General features: G+C 42.2%; 1 protein-coding gene across 2 annotated transcripts in view; it reads left to right on the top strand.

Annotated features, from left to right (window-relative positions):
* plag1 (pleiomorphic adenoma gene 1) overlaps positions 1-13705 on the top strand; it is a 33611-nt gene that overhangs the window by 5077 nt on the left and 14829 nt on the right. The window contains exons 2-3 of one of the 2 annotated variants that reach the window (XM_033639372.2): positions 11303-11659; positions 11865-13051. In XM_033639372.2, the coding sequence (XP_033495263.1) occupies positions 11412-11659; positions 11865-13047 (1431 nt within the window). In that variant the 5' untranslated portion in view covers positions 11303-11411 and the 3' untranslated portion in view covers positions 13048-13051. Of the gene's footprint in view, positions 1-11302; positions 11660-11864; positions 13418-13705 lie in introns of those variants that run through there. The other variant, XM_033639371.2, reaches the window with a different exon arrangement.

The raw sequence follows: 13705 nt of genomic DNA, 5'->3' as shown, positions 1-13705 counted from the left end.
AACAAAAACACTGGAGACCTGGTGTTTACAGCACTGTGTGTGTGTGTGTGTGTGTGTGTGTGTGTGTGTGTGTGTGTGTGTATGTACTACAGCACTAGGCTGTAATTATAATATATACTGGGGGGACATATTCAGATATGCTCAGACTGTCCCTTCCGATATATTGATTGCGAACAACTGAAATCATTTTAAATATAATTTTAAACATGGTTAGAATGAGGAGATTCTTTGCTTTCAAATAATATCAGGATTGTTTTTGTACTTAAAGGCGCTGTATGTAAGAATGTGGCCAAAACGGTTACTGCACTCAAATTCAAAATACTGCCGCGAGTCGTGTCCACCCAGCTGAGGAGGAGCCGGCTGCTAATGCTATGTACCGGGGCACTGCTAATGCTGCTTGCCGTGCTGCTGTAGCTCAGTCGTAACTGTAACTGATGCTGAGAGTCTACTGACTGCATGACTGGGAGACGGCGGTGGGTGGCGCAAAAGGCCAAACCACAAATTCAAAACATAAACCTGATTTGCGGACCATAAAATTTTTTTTTAAATGCGAATTTTCTGGCTGTACTATTGTTGTCGGTGAGATCAGTATGTTATATGAACATTATTCCTTAGTCTCTGTGACATTAGGATGATTTTACGACTATTTGCTTTAGTTTTCTTACATATAGCTCCTTTAAAATATTTAGCAAAATATGTCGCATTACGTAAATATTGTCACGGGGTCATTATTTAGAGGGAAAGGCCTTCAAAGTTTGCAGTACAGTTGCTGTAAAGATACATGACAGATCCCATTGGCCTTACAAATAAGGAGTGCATCCTACAGCCTACTTTGGGGAACGGTCCCGGGGTGAAAAATACAAAGACAGGCTTGGAGATACTTTTATTTTGTAGACAACAAGGTAATGAAAACAAGCATACCCAACAGCACAGTGTAGGAAGAAAAGAAAATATCAAACTGTAGTCTGTTTGATGAATGAAGGAAGCATACAGTTAGCAATGGACTTCACATGACATTATTTGCAACTTGGATTCATTTAATGAAAAATTGTTTTGATTCTTTTGATTGGTGGACCCTTACAGACTAACAGAATAGAAATAATTAAGGACTGGACACATTCAGACTTAAAGACTGCTTCAGAGGTAGGGAGTCAGCACTTTCTTTGTCTATCTGGTTTATAATGTCAGTAAATCTTAAGGAATTCTTTGGTGCTCATGGTTTCCATAAAATAAACAATGTTCGAATTGTTGACAATCTAAATAAGCTGCGTAGAATGTCCAGATTGAAAAAGGTTTGCCTTGTTACTATGACATTAACCCTTTAGTCATAATTTCAGGGAGACATAGATGGAGGTAGGGAGAGTCGTGCAGAGTAGGACCAGTGTGCAGCTGTCAAATGTTTTCAGCTTGTCGTCCTTTACAAGCTTTAAAATGTATTAATCAACTGAATTTGGTGATGAAAGTTTCATATACTGAAAGCTGCTGTCATGAATAAACTTAACAAACTGGCATTAACATTATTATTATTATTATTATTATTATTATTATTATTATTATTATTACTGGGTATAGTATTATATTGTTTTTTGCATGTAGTTTGTGCATGTGGTGTTGTTGTTCCCCAGCAAAGGCCGTTGCTCAACTGGTGTGTGTGTACAATCAATGTCAAACACTGCACTGTCTCTGTTTCGTTACCGTCAAATGTATTAGGCTAAAAAGTGGGAAAAGAAGAATGTAATATGAGTGCTGCATAAGCTACTGTATATCACTGTCAATGTTGATAGTATGTCAGAAAAATGTCATATAAATAGGTATAGTAGCCTGTAGACCTGGTATCTTAGATAAAAAAGAGTCATAATATGTTGTGAAAAAGTCATCATAAAGTCAGAGTGTGTGCTCTTCACCTGTGTAGTCCACTATTGTATGCTAAAATGGCCCCCAGTCAACATTTTTGTTTCAAAATGCTCTTAAATGGTCACTTTAGCTGTTAAGTTTCTAAAAAAAATCTCCTGCAGGAATCACTGAATGTTGAATAACTGATTACAGTCCTATACCAACCACATGAGCTACAGCCTCCAAATCATACAGTTGAATCAACACCTCTCTAAAACAGTTTCAACACAAACTAAACAGTATAACCTTCATGAATTAGAAGGTATTAGATGTACCTAATGAACTGGCAACTGAGAATACGTCTAGCTTTATCCTTGTATCACCAGTATGAAATACAATAGTCTCTGTTATGTGGAGTTTTGGTCAACTCAGAAAGCAGCCTCACTGCTTTATGACTGCTCTATGTTGCTTTGTAATCAAGGCTGAAAGAAAATGTGTTGCTGTTGAGCCACTGTTGCACTCCGTAATGTATACTGCCTGTCTGCTGCTTTTTCAATCCACAGTTATAGCCCAGTTCAGACCAATGATTCCTGATGAGACAAAACCACAGTAGAATTCTGCAGAGAAAAGTTGCAGCAGTGTGAACTGGCTAGCCTGAGCTCGACTTGGGCCAGCTGATGGTGTCACCTGAAACTAAGCTACTAAAACAACTAAATCACCAGCAGCTGGTTTAAGAACATAAAGCATGTCACCTGTTTCAATAACCAATCAGCTTGTAGTGAAGTCAAGTCAAGTCAAAATTACCGCAGATGGCATATTCACTTGCTGCAGCTGGTTCTCTGTCACCGCCGTGCCCTCTGTTCCCATCCTCACGGTGCGCCGGTGTCGGATGGTGGGCCGCTGATGCTGCTCACTGTATGTGCTTATGCCCTGCCCACACATACACACATTCTCACTGACTGATTAATTGGCGCTGGTTATTCATGTTATTGTGGCATATTGATTATGAATACTGTTCATCTGATGTTCATTTTGTTTCTGTTTTCACCATTTCATCACCATTACAAATGCAACTCAATCAATCAATCAATCAATCAATCAATTTTATTTATAAAGCCCAGTATCACAAATCACAATTTGCCTCACAGGGCTTTACAGCATACAACATCCCTCTGTCCTTTGGACCTTCACAGTGGATAAGGAAAAACTCCCCAAGGAAAACCCTTTAACAGGGGAAAAAAAACAGTAGAAACCTCAGGAAGAGCAACTGAGGAGGGATCCCTCTTCCAGGACGGACAGACATGCAATAGATGTCGTACAGAACAGATCAGCATAATAAATTAACAGTAATCCGTATGACACAATGAGACAGAAAGAGAGACAGAGAGAGAGAGAGAGAGAGAGAGAGAGAGAGAGAGAGAGAGAGAGAGAGAGAGAGAGAGAGAGAGAGAGAGAGAGAGAGAGATGCAGGACAGACGGTAATGACAGTAGCTTACAACAACATTAATGAAAGTAATAATATTATTGTTATAGTTTTGGCTACTGTGGTACAATATGTTGAAAGTATATATTAGTATCTGGCAGTATACATGTGTGATAATAATCATATGTGTATAATTACAGCAACTGTAAATATGAATGAGGATAGTGATAGGTACTGGCAACTGTAGCCAGTATCTCACTATCACTATCCTCATTCATATTTTCGGAAATTACAAATTATATTCAGCCACAAAATAAGCCTGAAAAGCTGGAAATCAGAACAAATGTACGGAGAGTTGTTACATAGAGATGATACACTCTCTCATCTAGTTGCATTGGTGTGAACCAGCAGGTTCTTAGAATGGTGCAGAACAGTGCATTGCAAGTAGCTGCAAGTTTCATTTCATCTTGTCACAATTCTTTGGTCTGAACTGGGCTTAAGACTCTTTTTTTATGTTAGGCAGCAACAGGAGAGGTACCTTTAGACCCGAAAATATGGTTGCTTCTTTTCTTATATCTGTTAGTTAACTTGGTGCTGACTTATTTGGAACAATGTTTAAGCACTGCTTAGATGGAGATGGACAGAATTTGTGGCTAAATTGACATAGCATCACAAAGGAAAAAGGGCAAAAATCATAGTGTCCAACCTGATCTCATGATTCCATCACTGCCAATCAGAACTGGAGCCAATACATACAGGTGACTACTGCAGAGTCATTTTTTTTTCTGGGAATGAATGTTGATTGTAATCTGTCTTACCAAAGACAAAAGCCATATGTTAGTGGGTGTTAGTGGGGTTTTTGTCCAGTGGGAAAGGGGCTTTAGTCAGAGATTTGTGATTCAGTGCTAACTCCTGGTTTGATGAAAAAGTCTCCCTCAGTACTTTATTTTTGTTTGTTTGTTTGTTTTTTTGTTTTTCCCACGATTTTCGTCAGTAGAGTCTTGCAAGAATCTTGTAAATACATCAGCTTTATCAAATATGCTGAACTGCTTGAAGTGCGACATTTAGGGACAATAGGGGGTAGAGAAAGTTCTTTTTATGGGCTAAGCTGCAGTCTGAACAGATGAGTTTTCAGTCTGTGACAGAATATATGTAGAGTTTCTGTTGTCCCAATGTCAACAGGGAGCTCGTTCCACCATTGTGTGCAAACAGTCATAACTTTGTTGAGCTATAACAGGGCCCCCTTCTAGTGAGGGAGTAGCAAGCCGATAATCAAATTGATTTCCTTCCTGGAAGGAAGAGCACCTCAGTCTTGTTGAGGTTGAGCTTCAGGTGGTGTGCAGACATCCAATGAGAGATTACAGCCAGATACGCAGAAATCCATGCTGTCCCCTGGGTTTCAGACTGGGGAAAAGACAGGATCAGTTGAGTGTCATCTGCATAGCGGTTATAGTAAAAGCCATGGGAGTGAAAAACAGAGCTAAGTGAGTTGGTGTAAAGAGGAGGAGGCCCACAGCAGAACCCCGAGACACCTCATTATCAAGACTACAAGGTTCAAACACAGATTCTCTTACCCTGAAATTCAGTAGATGGTATTCTCCCTAAACAGTGTGCCTTATGCCATGACCTGACTCACTTGTGACATTAAGATATGTAGGAGACCCCCAAATGATGAGACCTCCTTTGGTTTTTAATAAATGTGAAACATGCAAAAGCCCTTTACATCATCACTGACAGATATTTCATAATGTTAAAGAAATAAGAATGTGCTTGTGACATTAATTTGAAATAGGCATGGAAATATGGATAAAGCATACCCATAGAACAGTCTTTTTTTAAAACCTCTTAAGAAAAATTAAACAAGAAAGAACCAAAAGAACATTTTTTTTTCTGGTTAACACAACCCGATCAGCAAGATGTTACACACACACACAAAGGAAGAGATAGTATACCATACAAACATACAAATAAACATAACAATACAGAAAATAAATTTATAAGAATATAGCCCCAAGGGGCAGTTCTGGGTTCAAGCCCTGCCTTGGCCAATATATGGAAGCAGCTCAGTTGCCTAAAATTAAAGTTGCAAGGAACAGAGAGTGGGTTTCAAGCTTCAAAGTCACTTCAGCCTGTTAAATTCTGTTTGAGGAAGGAGTGACACTAATCACACACTTGTCCCACCATCACAAAGCATGCACACAAGCATTTCAGTAATAGCACACTCAAAGTCCCGCCATGTGTTCCCCATTATTTGAATTGAACTAAACTTGGTCAGTCCATTCAGATGTTTATACTGGATGTGTCAGGGCCGGACTGGGACAAAAATTCAGGTCGGGAGTCATACATCCACCCAGGCCACCCAATCCACACATTACATGTTCACACACGTGCATGTGCACACGGACACACATATGGGCCAAAGCTCATTATTCCAGACTAACAGTCACACAACAACTCTATTAAACACAACTGTAACAGCAACCCTACTCATAGTCCTCCAGTCCAGTGCTTTTCTCTTCCCTACCCTCACCAAATGTGCTCCTCAATAAACCAGGACTCCTATATGAATGGGTATTATGCTGAACTAAACAACATGATTGTATTATTTTGTCAGCAAATCATTTTGATGTCAGCTTATCATAATCAATATGGAAACACCCATATTCAATGCAACAGTAAAACAAGTAAAAATATAAGTCAGCAGCAACTTCAACTGATCTGATCTTATTTCAGTAACATTAGATAGATATTGAAAACTTTTGAACTTAGACAGATAAGAGCCTATCCTTAAAGGGATAGTGCACCCAAAAATGAAAATTCAGCCATTATCTACTCACCCATATGCTGATGGAGGGCTGGTGAAGTTTTAGAGTCCTCACATCCCTTGTGGAGATCAGCGGGGGGAGCGGATAGCACACCTAATGGCAGACGATGCCCCAGACTAACGTCCAAGAACACAAAATTGAATCCACAAAATATCTCCATACTGCTCATCCATAGTGATCCAAGTGTGCTGCAGCCGCGACATAAAAAGTTGTTTGGAAAAACGTCATATCAACTCTGTTTTTAGCCTCACTGTAGTCTGTAGCTCTGACTGCTTCTCTGTGCTCCACGTTCACGTGTGCGCGCCTGTGCAAGACCAGTGAAAGCATGAGCTTTGCTCACCCGTGTTTACATCACGTGACATGTGCACCGCAGGGAGGGACAACAGTAGCCACAGTAGCTAAAAGATAATTTGCACTACGGTCTTTTAGCAAAGGACAGCCCAACATGTCTGAAGACTTTGAAATTGAGGAGGAACAGCATTTCTTTGTTGAGCCGTATTTGTTTGAGCCCGAGTATACGGACAGAACTCAGGCTACTGGACGAAGCAGCCGCCACAGCTCATGAGCCTAACCCTCAGTCAGCCGCAGAATACCGGAGTCGAGCACTGGAAACCTGGTGGTGTAGTTGTTTCAAATGTAAAGCAGTGCCAACGGGTGAGGAAAGTCTTTGCTGCTCAGACTGGGAATTGGTGATGCCTGCACTTGAGAATCTGGACATCAGTACTGACGAGACTGCTGCTCTTCAGAGACCGTGCATCACCGATCACCCTGAGTGCGCACACGTGAACGCGGAGCACAGACAAGCAGTCAGAGCTACAGGCTACAGTGAGGCTAAAAACAGAGTTCATATGACGTTTTTCCAAACAACTCTTTATGTCGCGGCTGCAGCACACTTGGATCACTACAGATGAGCAGTATGGAGATACTTTGTGGATTCAATTTTGTGTTCTTGGACGTTAGTCTGGGGTGCCGTATGCCATTAGGTGTGCTGCCCGCTCCCCCCGCCGATCTCCGCAAGGGATGTGAGGACTCTAAAACTTCACCAGGGCCTCCATCGGCATATGGGTGAGTAGATAATGGCTGAATTTTCATTTTTGGGTGCACTATCCCTTTAAGAGGGGTCCCCAAACTGTTTCAGCCTGCGCTGCTCTGTACAAAATGGAACCAAATGGACCCTTACGGGTTAATTTGGTTCTTATACCTTATCATCAATCATTTATCTGGCTTCAGGTCGGTCCCCATCCTCCCCAGACCTCATGTTGAGAATAACCAGTTTTCTTACTTTTCTATGTTAACTTACTTGTTGCAGCATTGTCATTTGACGACGTCACGCTGCTGCTGGGGGGCTCTGAACATATCTGTAAGTTTATGACATTTGGCCGCCTCCTCCTCAATAGCCCTTTTTTTTTTTTATCTCTCTCCCGTTCAGCTCCACCTTTCCTCTTTTTGCGGTCCATTGTAATGGCACTGCTGAGCTGCAGAGCTCCTACTGCACAGTCTGCACACACAGGCACACGTACACATACACACCCTCTGCTCCACCTGACACTCCACAACCAAGCTGCTTTCAGTTTACAGACGCGCTGATTTTGGGGCGGGCGCGGGCAGAAAGCAAAACAAACTAATTATGTCTTGAATCTACAAAAATTTTTTTTTTTTTGACCAATCGTTGCGACAAATGCTGACAAGCACCTATCATTTCTGACAGTGGGCGGGCTCTCTGCCAGCGGGCACGGCCACCTGCACTGCAGAGCACACCTTTAAAAAAAAAAAAGAAAAAAATCAATTTTATTATCGGCTTGCTACTCCCTCACTAGAAGGGGGCCCTGTTATAGCTCAACAAAGTTATGACTGTTTGCACACAATGGTGGAACGAGCTCCCTGTTGACATTGGGACAACAGAAACTCTACATATATTCTGTCACAGACAGAATACAATGTATTCAAAATATAAATAAGTATATGAAATGTTTTTTCAGGTTAAATATAATTTTGATTCACTTTGGTAATTCTTTTGAATGAATAATTTATTTTCACTTTTCACTTCCATATATTTTAACATTTGAGGTCTTATTTTTTTCAGTTGCATGTTTTATCTTTTCAGATTCATATCTTATTTTTTACAGTTTCAAATCTTATTTTTTCAGTTTCAGATCTTTTTTTCACTTTCAGATCTTTTTTTTTCAGTTTCAAATCTGTTTTTTGAGTTTCAGACTTTTGACCCTGATGTGGCATGGGGGGCGTGGCATCAACTGAGAGGGGTGTGGAATCATGAGTGACAGTGCCTTCAGGGAATGTAGGAACTAAAAAAATTCTGACTCAACACTTACATACACCATATTCATGTGACTGGCAGTGTAAAAATTGATGCCAGTGACAAACTTCCATTTAGAAATCTATTTTAGACAGTACTGAGCACCAATTGCGGTATAAGAGCAATAAATTATGCCAGATTTTGCAGATCAACAGCCACATTTTAAGTGCTGATATGTCCGATTTCCACATAGCACTGTGCACGCAGTGTAGTGTCCATTTTGCTTGCGATGATGGCATCCAGCCGGTGGGGTCAATCTGCTGGAGCCCATACATCCAGCACACAGGTGAGAAATGTTAACTTAGCTTTGGGAAATCATAACAAGTATTAAACAATGTGGATAGTATGTATAAATAAACTGTGGTAAACTTTCCTCCATTTAACCAGTGCTGTGATATTCCACCTTGCCACTCGGTGAAACTCCACTGGATGACATAATTTATTTAATTCAGCAGATTTTCACTGACTTGGGCTTGCACATTTTCATATTGCTGGCCACTGCGGACACAGAGTATAGCTGCAGTCAAGAGACAGACCCGCCCCTCTTTCTATCTCAAACTTAGACTCAGGCAGTGCTGATATATCAAGATTATTTTACTGTATTGCCCATTTCCAGCCTACAGTATTTTTAGAAACATATTTTAATACAGTGTTAAGATGTAATAGTGAGAGTTAATGAACAGGAAGTAGGTGCCATACTGTTTCCTGCACAGTGTGGGCGGCTGTGGCTCAGAGGTAGAGCCGGTTGTCCACCAATCGAAAGACCAGCGGTTCGATCCCGGGCTCCTCCAGGCTGCATGTCGAAGTATCCTTGAGCAAGATACTGAACCCCAAATTGCTCCCGATGGCTGTTCCATCGGTGTGTGAGTGTGTTAAAACTGAGTAGCAGGTGGCACCTTGTATGGTAGCCTCGGCCACCAGTGTGTGAATGGGTGAATGTGACTCGTAGTGTAAAAAGCACTTTGAGTGGTCACGAGATGACTAGAAAGGCGCTATACAAATGCAGGTCCATTACCACGGTAAAAACAGAGGCTGAAAAACTGAGATCAAACTGTAAAATTGAGCGGCGCTGGTTCTGTAACTGAGTTGCCTATTTCTCACCTCAAATGTTTTTAGAAACAGTTTTAGCTTACTGTTTAACCGTAATACAAGATTGTTTCTTGCCAGCCGGCTGCCATTGTTTCAAATGGACACGTTTGCATTACATCACCCACCAGCGCAAGTGTTTATTGGTCTGGTGTGGCACAGTGCATACTGGTAGTTGCAAAAGTTTTTTCGAAAGTGTGTTTATCAGAACTGAATTAAACTTGGTCTGTCAATTCAGAAGTTGCTACAGGATGTATCCACTGATCTCAATCAGGATTGCTGAAAGAAAACTAGAGTTATGCTCTATGTCCTTATAAGTTCCACCCCTTGCAAAGAGGTTTGATAGGTGGCCACCATGTTTTTTTGACTGATCTTGCTCAGTTATAGAGGGATGGTATATCTCAGTCCCACAAAGCTGCAAACTAAGTTTTATACTGATAGACTCAAAATCCAAAAAAGTCTATTTATATAGTTTTTCACATTATGCAATCCTCTAGCAAGAGGCTAGAGGCTTGTGTTTGTAATCCAGCAGGAATCAGAGGAAGGAGCAACGTTGTTCCCCTTAATAGAATAGTTGACATACATTAAATCTAGCATATCTTTTTTTGTTTTGGGCACTCAAAGTTCAATTCAATTTTATTTATCAATATCACAAATAACTTAAAGACAAGGTTTGAAAAACTACAGGGGCCTGTATTATGAGGCAAGATTCGTTAGCTAGCCAGCTATCTTTAGACTTAAAGCAACATTTTGCAAGACCTGATATTTTTGTGATTTTGCACCCCTACACTTTAAGTGCGGTACACCACTGTCATAAGTTCAAATTGTGCCTGCAGGGTTGCAAACTTTTTATACCAGGGGTCGGCAACCATGGGCATGCTGTAACTCAACTAATGGCACACTAGCAATAGCCTGCAGAAGAGTTTTTTTTGACATGTTTCAGTGCACGGTTTACCACACATTCTTTTATTTGTGGCAGCCCTTCACAATAACAAAATCTGCTGCTATTGATTTTCTAATTTTGGAGCTGGACCATTCATTAGATGTGCTGTTGGAATATACAAAGCCTACAGTTCGGCTATTCATTGTAAACGTACTCTGGACACAGATGGAACAGCAGAATGCCAGGCGCAGGGAGAGTGAAACTTAACTACCCGCTTCAGCATCTGCTCCTCTCATCCATCGATCCGATCAGCTCTGATTGAATCGACTGTTCAGTCATTCACTCCATGACTCAAACTCCACAAACTGCTGGTGAGGGGGAAAAAAAAGAGCTCATGAAGAGTTTCACGCAGCATTCAGGGACCCACAAAAAGCTCCTAATTCAGAGAGGTGACACAAAATGATACATACACACACACTCAAACACACAAACAAAAAAAAAACAAAACGAAACAAACAAAAAATAAAAGGAAAGTTTGCAACTTAGTATTGCACTTGATGAGAGCAATGGATGGATGGACAATGATGGATGTGAATGACATAACATGTTTGGCAGTAATTTAACTGTAAGGGAGGAGCTCTGCTGCCTAAATCCAATGCCTCAAACAACAAAAGGTGAGAACATAGCCAAAGTTTGAATGTGCATTTTGAGGAGCAAGGGATTGACATTATTTTGACATGGCACACTGATTAACAAGGAAATTTAAAATGGCACTTCATGTTAAAAAAGTTGCCGACCCCTGGTTTATACAGTCCTGATGTAAACTGTAGCGATCTGTCTAATGGCTAATGGAAAAACAACATACCATTACAGTTGATGTGTGAGTTAGGTTTTAGTGTCCATGCAGATCATTTCCTCTCTCTCTCTCTCATTTTCAGGCCCCTGGGTCCGGCAAGTGTTGAGCACATAAAACTGGATAGAATAACTGCATCAGCACCATTTGGGCACTGCACCCCTGTCCATGTAGCTGGTCAGCCTTAGAGTGCCATGGCCACGGGAACCCAGGGCCACCGTGACCACATCCTGGAGAAAGCCAAGATTGCCCCACCCACAGGGAGGCGCAGAAGAGCAGAGGGGAAGCCGAAAAAGAATTTCCCTTGCCAGGAGTGTCAGAAAACTTTCAACAGTCTGGAGAAGTTGAAGGTGCACTCGTACTCTCACACAGGAGAAAGACCCTACTGCTGCTCACATCCCGACTGCACCAAGGCTTTTGTCTCCAAATACAAGCTGCTACGGTACAGACAAGCAGCAGCACATAACAGGCTGCATCATGTTGCTTTTCTCTTTACACCTCACTAACATAGTGCTCAGTAGTAATCAGAATGATGTGTTTATGAATACTAGCTCTCAGGTCTTGTGTTTATGTGTAATGTAAAGCATGCCTACTTAAACATGATTGCAACAATTCTGAGTGCTCATAGAATGTGTCTGTGTTCCAAGGCATATGGCAACTCACTCACCAGAAAAAATCCACAAGTGTTCATACTGTGAGAAAATGTTCCACCGCAAGGATCACTTAAAGAATCACCTACACACTCATGACCCATACAAGGAGGCATTCACCTGTCAGGAGTGTGGCAAGAGCTACAACACCAAGCTTGGCTTCAAACGCCACCTTGCCCTCCACGCTGCCAACAGTGGAGACCTCACCTGCCAAGTGTGCCTGCAGCCATTCCCCAGCACTGGGGTTCTTCTGGAACACCTCAAAACACATGCTGGCAAGTCCTCTGGCGGAACCAAAGAGAAAAAGCATCGCTGCGAGCATTGTGAGCGGCGATTTTACACCCGTAAAGATGTGCGACGACATATGGTGGTTCATACCGGACGGAAGGACTTCCTTTGTCAGTACTGTGCCCAGCGCTTTGGTAGGAAGGACCACCTGACACGTCACATGAAAAAGAGCCATGCTCGGGAGCTGCTGAGGGTAAAAACTGAGCCAGCTGATTTGCTGGAGCCCGTTGTCTACAACTTAGCGCCTGGGGGCATCAAGGGCGAGCTCCCGGCAATGTTGACACCAAGGCTGCATCAGCTCAACATGTGCACAGGGCCTGTCCTGGACACAGAGCCTTTTCCAACTCCCACAAATCCCTTTTCTTTTAAGTACCCACTGGGCTCCAACTTTACCTCATACACCATCTCCTCACAGGAGCGAGAGCAGAATCTAAAGGGAGAACTGGAGACCTACCTGATGGAGCTACAGAGCAGCATGCCCTCCTCATCCTCTGCAGCCCAAGAACCACAACTCTCCTCCTCAAAACTTGAGTTGGAGCCTCAAGTGGGCTTGGTGGAGGAAGCAAGCGAGGGGGTGTCCATGTCCAAAATGTCCTCACCGATGGCAGCAGCCACCACAGGTGACTCTTTGGCCTCTTCCTCCTCTCTGATGGACTTCTCACAGCTTTTCAATTTCCTGCCACTCAATGGGCCCCCGTACAACCACGCAGGGGGCAGCGGGGTAGAGGGTGTCACCTATCCACCGAGTGAAGAGCCCACAACTCTCGTCCACCTGCCTTCCCAGCCTCCCGAAGGCCCAGAGGCCTCAGAGAGTCCACTTCAAAGGCTCCCCTCCTCCTTCATATCCAACCCATCAACCACACTGCCCCGCTTCCACCAAGCTTTTCAGTGATCCAGTATGTACTGCGCTTAGCACACATGCACTCTAACACCAACATTCTGACACACGTGTTGAGCTACACAGCCTCCCCAGCAAGAACCAAAACAACATGCTAGTAAAAGTTTTAAAGATATTAGCACTTCTGGCCATTTAATATGATGACATGAGCAACACACACACACACACACACACACACACACACACACACACACACACACACACACACACATATACACATACACAGTTGGCTTCATCAGCTGTGCTACTTTCAGGATGTATTCTTTTCATCTTTTTATTGATGAGTTGCCAAATCTTCACCACGACTTCTCCCTAATGACATGTTCACATAATACCAATAAATGATCCTCTTGTGTTGTGTGGATATGCAGATACAATATCTAAACTCTAGTTTCTTGCCATTTGCAAGTTGTATAACCTAACATAATGGGTTGCAAATACCAAGAGAATTTACTGTTTCAAAGACCTGCAAGTTTCAATATCCATAAACATTTGGAATCGTAGTGTAGGCTTGTAAAATTCAGCCGTGGACAGTGCTCATAAATGTCAATACAGCTCAAGTTCTCAGTTTTGGTGCAGCACTGCTCTGTGCACTGCATCACAGACAAAAACACATCACATACACATTAATGGAGCAAAAACTCCTCACAAT

This window comes from Epinephelus lanceolatus, chromosome 20 (assembly GCF_041903045.1).
Source record: "Epinephelus lanceolatus isolate andai-2023 chromosome 20, ASM4190304v1, whole genome shotgun sequence".
In the NCBI taxonomy this organism is placed as follows: Eukaryota; Metazoa; Chordata; class Actinopteri; order Perciformes; family Serranidae; genus Epinephelus; species Epinephelus lanceolatus.
The sequence above is the reverse complement of the archived record's forward strand: the minus strand, read 5'-3'. Positions and strand labels throughout refer to the sequence as shown.